The 6842-nt window shown below is 37.0% G+C and overlaps 1 protein-coding gene across 2 annotated transcripts in view; it reads left to right on the top strand.

Annotated features, from left to right (window-relative positions):
- Window positions 1-1284: 1284 nt before the first annotated feature.
- Window positions 1285-6842, top strand: part of pax3a (paired box 3a) — a 30942-nt gene continuing 25384 nt past the window's right edge. Inside the window, exons 1-4 of one of the 2 annotated variants that reach the window (XM_079875981.1) lie at window positions 1285-1637; window positions 2591-2826; window positions 3451-3577; window positions 3848-3991. In XM_079875981.1, the coding sequence (XP_079732107.1) occupies window positions 1553-1637; window positions 2591-2826; window positions 3451-3577; window positions 3848-3991 (592 nt within the window). In that variant the 5' untranslated portion in view covers window positions 1285-1552. Of the gene's footprint in view, window positions 1638-2590; window positions 2827-3447; window positions 3578-3847; window positions 3992-6842 lie in introns of both variants that reach the window. The other variant, XM_079875980.1, reaches the window with a different exon arrangement.

Genomic DNA, 6842 nt, shown 5'->3' with positions numbered 1-6842 from the left:
CCGCTGCGCTAATCCGTTTATGAAGCACCTGGGATCGCAATAACATGCGCTTATCCGCCGCCGCCGCGAAACATGCGATAATGCCTACATCCCAGAGGACCAGAGGGGTACTTTATACCCTCTGATTGAACTGTCGGCGTCTCTGAGATGACAGCCAGCGTATTTGTCACATTAGTCTGATGGAAATCGGATTCAGGACTTTATATCCCCTCTCTCAGTATTGTTTAGCAACAGAACTAAGTTTTTTTTGTTTTTTTTTTTAACTCGGAGTGGGTTCTTCTGTTTGAACAGTTGAAAGTGTGATAGTTTTTCTGTTTGATTGATAAGGGGTCACTCTGAATGAACGGGCCCGTTTGACTGACGTGAGGTTCTCAATGAGCTCCTGCAAAGAAAAGGAACTTCAGTGACTGCGGGGAACAGAGGGGGAGCATCTGAATGTGAGATTGAGAGAGTGAGAGTGTGTGTGTGTGTGTGTGAGAGAGAGAAATGCAGAGTAATGCAAGAGAATGAGTGGGATGGATGGCTATATTGAATGTCTCTGCGTTATAAATAACGCTTCTTCACAATTGTACTCCTCTCCACAGACACATTTTACGGCACTCTCGGCGTCATACCCTGCTGAGACCCCCGCAAGCTGCTCCTTTCATTCTGCAGAGACTCTACTGTCCACAAGCATACAATAAATACCTCTGTGCTGTGCAGCTTTGGGTTTTTTTACTTAAAAGTTGGGGTTTGAAAAGGATTCATGTTCAATAGATAAACACGGTTGTGGCAGAAGAACGCAAAATGCATGGAGCAACTCTGAAGTGCTTCCCAACTTTGTTCCTGAAAGCTTCCCAACTCGTCCCACTACATTTTGTATATCATCCTTAGCTGACCCTTCCATTGCAGGTCTTGTGACCTCTATTGACGATAAATTTGATAAGGAAGGCATCAAAATTGTCTAAATTTGGAGGGCTTTTGGGAACGGTCGAGAACCACTGATCCAAACCAATGCATTAAAGAAACTGAAATGTTATTGAAGTGAAATCATTTTAAGAAAACGTCAGTGTTATCTTCCAGATTGCTCTCAGCATCACAGTTTATGTCTGAGGGTGTTATCAGTGACACATCCCCTTGAACTCCCGAGGTCATGGCACAAGAAAGTTTCGGGGATTTGGACCAATCAGAAGGCTTTCCCAGATCTTTGGACCCTCCCTCCTTGACCAATCACAGTCCTCGATGGGTAGAAGGAGCCAACAACTCAACAACTGATAAAATGTTTCGCCACTGATCACCATTTCAATTCACAACAAGTGTGTCAACAACAACGGAACTGAAGCTCTGAGAATTTTATCTTCCAAACCGCTTTGAGAAAACCTGGATATCCGTGATTAACTTCAGTGGATTGGCAGCGACGTTTTGACTTTTGAAGTTGACTTTTCGTTTTTAACTGAAGACTAGCTGTACTTCAACAGTCCACTGACACTTGACGATAAGTGCTTCTCCTTTGGATAAATCCCCGTCTTCTATCAAGTGCTCGTGAACCCGTTTATTTCCGTGCAGAGGAGATATGACCGCATTAGCGGGGGGCATTTCCAGGATGATGCGCCCCACGCCACCCCAAAACTACCCGAGAGGAGGCTATTCCTTGGAGGGTAAGGTGTTAGCTATACTACACAGCCTGGGCTTAGATGCATTCACAAACTTGATTCTTCATAAAACAGATTTGATCTGATGCACTTCAATATTCTGATTGGAGACATTATAGACCTTAATATTGGAAATTACAGTGTAAAAATTTCAACTCACTAACATGGAAAACTTGGGTTTAATTCTTTTGTGGTGTCAAGGTTACAAAATTGTAGTTTTTCAACCACGTTCAAGCTGCAACAAAACAAAGAACAAACAGCATAATAGGGAACATTTTGCACAGTGATATAAATTTAGTAGAGTAATGTAATGACATTTATTTAATAGCCTACTTAGCTAACATGTTCTATAAAAACTTTGGGTTACACTTTATTTTAAGGTGTCTTTGTTACACTGTAATAATACATTTAAGTACTGAGTAATATTAAGTAACATGTACTTACTATAGGGTTAGGGTTTGGTTTAGGGTTAGTTGCTTGTAAATATGCATAATTTATAGTTATTACTATAGTAATTACATGTTACATATGTAACAACTGTAAAATTAGTGTTTCCAAACTTTGTTTTAGCCTATCTAATATATATATATATATATATATATATATATATATATATATATATATATATATATATATATATATATATGTATATGTAGAGCTACTTTTTAAATACTTTAAGTGTTCTGGCAACAAGTAACATTTGCAAATTATTGTTATTGATTGGCTTTTTTTGTCAAATGGCCAACTATTTTTTTGTTAATAGTAGTATTTATAAATAATTAGCATTTGTTATTAGTATTACGCAATTAGTTTTATTGTTGTTGTGTAGTTGTTTGTAGGCTCGCTGATCATAGGAAATAACTTACCGCTGTCATGCTGATTATACCTATTTTGACTTTTAGCACAAGGAAATGGTTGAATACAGTGTCAGTCACTGACTTTTCCTCCTCTTGCTGCAGTCTCCACGCCGTTAGGTCAGGGCCGCGTGAACCAGCTCGGTGGAGTCTTCATAAACGGACGGCCTCTGCCCAATCACATCCGCCACAAGATAGTAGAGATGGCCCATCACGGGATACGACCGTGCGTCATCTCCCGACAGCTGCGCGTCTCGCACGGATGCGTGTCCAAAATTTTATGCAGGTACCAGGAGACCGGATCCATTCGGCCCGGTGCTATTGGTGGCAGTAAACCCAAGGTAGGACATATAGGGCTGCATTGTATTATTGACTTTATTATACAGTTTATATCAGTTTTACATTTAACTTTGCACAGAGTTTTGCTAATAAAGAGTTTTGATTGACTTCAGAACTACCAAATGTTTGGTATTTTTATGGTTGTGCCCATAGTTTTTTTCAGTATACAGAATAAAGGCTAAGATTTTTAATGGTTCTCACCTATAGGTTCAGCAAAAAATAAGTCATTTTGTATGGTTCTAATTAGCCAAAAATGTTTTTTTTTATATCAGTTAATTTGTCTGTGAGTCTTTTGAAGCACCAATGCATTGATTTTTTCTTTAAAGAATTAGAAAATAAAAAGGTATTCCATGGCATGAGTCTGTCAAACTATTTTTAAAGTGCTATTCGAATTTACTGTAAATTGTTTTACAAAACACGGTATATTTTCCCCTCGTTTAATGACTGGCAAACAATGAAATAAGCATTATATTCTGTTATGAACTTCAAAAAACTAAATACAAACCGATTATTTTACCCATACATTATTGTTCTAATTGTTGCTAGATATTTTAAAAGTGTTTTAGAAAACTATATAAGGATATACAAATAAATAAATGATCGTGTTACCTTTGTAATAAAAGCAGAGCACAACTCCCGATGTGGAAAAGAAAATCGAAGAATACAAGAGAGAGAATCCAGGGATGTTCAGCTGGGAGATTCGGGATAAACTTCTGAAAGATGGAATCTGCGACCGAAATAACGTGCCCTCAGGTACTGAACTTTATCTGGCAATCTCTGCAGTTTAGTTCATGTTTTTAAGATATTGTTTTACCACACCTGTTGCTTGAAGAAAAAAATAAAATAAAATAAAGAAGAAAACGTGTGACTTTAAAACAGCCCTAATTTTATATATTAAGATTTAAATGCCTCGTGTTAAGGATTTAAATGTTATAGGCTACTAGCGCATTTTCAGGCGTTTGAACGTTCAACAAGTGCAATTGTGTGATGCCATTTCATGAAGCTTTCCATGTCTCTCCGCAGTGAGTTCCATCAGCCGCATGCTGCGCTGTAAATTTGGTGGAAACGGGGATGAAGATGAGGATGATGATGAAGTGGAAAAAAGGGAGATCGAGGAAAACGAAAGACGAGCCAAACACAGCATCGACGGGATTCTCGGCGACAGATGTAAGTTCTGACGAGTTTTATTTTTTTCCTTGCGGATTTGAGATAAGCGCAATGAGTTTAGTTGTATTACAGATAGCCTATAATATCTAATACTTAATACCAAAAATAATAATAATACCAAAAATAATAATAATAACAATACAATCATGCATATTATTATTATTATTATTATTATTAGATGCTAATATACATATTTTCTGTTAAGACAGTAGCCTATTTAAAAAAAAAAAAAAAGAAACCTGAGGGGTTTGGAAGTGCGTGAATGTCATAAGCACATTAAAGGCTGTTTTTTATGGATTTATTTTTCCCCGAATGAATATCGCTTTTAATGTTTCAGTTTGAATCTTTTGGCACCAAAATGCAGTAGGCTAGGCCTATATTTTTAACGTTTTTTTTGTTGTTGTTGTTGTTGTTGTTGTCTTTCCTTAAACTCATTGAAACTGAATTGAGGAGCATCGGAGATTAACCTCCTAAAACGAGACGTTCCTGGAGTGAAACTGGCCGAATCAGTAAATCAAACATTTGTCCAAGAATAGCGTTCACTAAAAGACGCTCCTGCGGTGCACAATCGGACACTTGAGGATGAACTTGGGAAACAAAAGCGAAAGAGTCCATGAGACTCACGCTTCAGTTTCCCCAGGACAAAGCTAGGCCTAGCAGTAGCTTGGTCCTGACAAAAGACTCCAAGCTTTTCAAAATTTGGAAAGAAAGGAAGAAAAAACGGTCCAACAAAAGGTGCAGAGAGGACATTATGGACGGGCAATGAGAGATGAATTATTCACGAATGACCGTAGTCCCGACTCAGAAGTGTTTTAGACTTCGAGGCCTGAATAATGTGTCCATTTCTTGCTAGATCATGTCTTGGAATTTTCTCTTTAACCCTAAAAACGACGTCAATAACATTAAGAGGTTATGCTTAATTTTTAGGATGTTTTAATATTTACCTACATTTAAGCATACAATTAACACTTGTTGATCAGCATGTAGAAAGGCTAAGGATTTTAAGATCGAGGCCATTAAAAATAACGTTTCACATTTAAATACTTGGATTTAAATGGAATTCCTTGTTCGATTGTTTAAAGTAAAAGCGATTAATAGGCTTAATAAAAATATTATTTTTTACATAATATAGCCTATTTTTTTATAACCTATGAAACAAGTAAATAATAGGCTATTGAAAGTTTGATCATCTGGCCCCCATGATGAACCTTCCCAAGGATGTCAAAACAAATATAGGTTGATGTCTGAAATTGATTATTTTTGCATATGCTGTTTAACAATCGTTTCAGTAACCATAAAATCAAGATTACGAGTTCACATGAGAAGGTAGGCCTATTCAGTTCGCCGCTCACTTTCATGTATCAAACGGTATATCGACAAATCAGAAGTGGCCTACTTTCAGATCATTTGTTAAAAATGCACACATCACGGCTATATCATAAAAAATAAAAAATAAACATTTTTGTGCTTAAAATGTTGCTTGTTTAAAATGCTTTACTGATAGTTGATTGCTAACATTAGTTTTGGGAGACACGATAACGCCGCGAAAATCGCTGAAAAGTTCGAATAGATATAGTAATTCGTTAGATATGCCTAATTTTTTCATCGACTCTTAATTAGTAACTCAAACATTATCATAAAATTCCTTTACTCCTCCTAGTTGACAGTTACCACGGCTAACATTGCTAAGTGTTGCGAGACACAATCACGAAAATCGCTGAAAAATTCGCACAGATAGTAGGCTAATTCATTAAATAGGCTTAATTAGCCAATCAAACTGCATTTTTTTCATGGAAATTTAATTAGTGACACTCAAATGTCAAAACAATGTGTCAAAATATCATAAAAAATCTTTAACATTCACACAGGCGATAGCCTCGAGGCAAAACCCATTTCCCCAGTTGAAGAAGAAATTGTATGTATTAACTTGGAAATTGATACAGGCAGCGCGTTTTTCTAACCCCCACAGGCCTGAAATTCTTGCGCAGTGGAGTTTGTTCTAGATGTCAAGTGGAGAGAGAAACTGAGCTCTGTGCGCGCTATAGCCGGATTCACCCCGCGTCATGGGCCGCGCTACAATTGGCGCACATTATACTCAGTCATTGCAATGAAAACCTTTTCTAGTAGATTAAATCGAGCCCTTTATTCCTCCCCACTTTCATCTCAGGACAAAAACCCGCCCCCTTCCTCTCCGCCCGGGGCGCGCATTCATTCCTCACTGGCCTTTTCCTTCTCTCTTTTCCAGCACCGCCATCACGAATACAGATCAGTTGGTAATTAGTTTAACAAACGACTGTCGATATGTTGTTGTTGTTTGGAGATTGATGATTGATATGAACTTTTGAAACGCACAACTTTGCTAGTGCACTGTAAAAAACCTTTCTGCGTTAAGAAAAACTAGTGAAGAAAACTCAAAGTTGTTTTAGTCATTAGTTCAGCTCCATATTGTTATTGTATTGTATCTTGACTAACTTTAGATTGTGCATTGCCATTTTATTTTGATTTTTAAACGTTGAAATGTGTATATTAAACAACATGCACTGTTCATTTGACCTGCTTTATTGTTTCAGTGACTTAATCCAGTTAAACAAACTTCTACAAAAAAAAGTGTTATCAGGTATATGGAGTGTTTTTTAATCAGATATGAGAAATGTTGCTGATTTGATTAGAGTTTGTTGCGAGCTCCCAACATGCATTTTTAAGTATGAATGTGATTGTTACAGTATGTTTTGCTGTTTGCAGATTTTTTCCGTATGTTTAATTACACTTAATCCAACCACTCTGAATTTATTTGTGATGTACTTGCCAGAAATGATTGTGATAAGTCAAAACATAGAACTTTTTTTTTTTA

The sequence above is a fragment of the Squalius cephalus genome, assembly GCF_949319135.1.
Source record: "Squalius cephalus genome assembly, chromosome: 7".
In the NCBI taxonomy this organism is placed as follows: domain Eukaryota; kingdom Metazoa; phylum Chordata; class Actinopteri; order Cypriniformes; family Leuciscidae; genus Squalius; species Squalius cephalus.
Note: the sequence above shows the minus strand (reverse complement) of the source record. Positions and strands in the feature narration are given on the sequence as shown.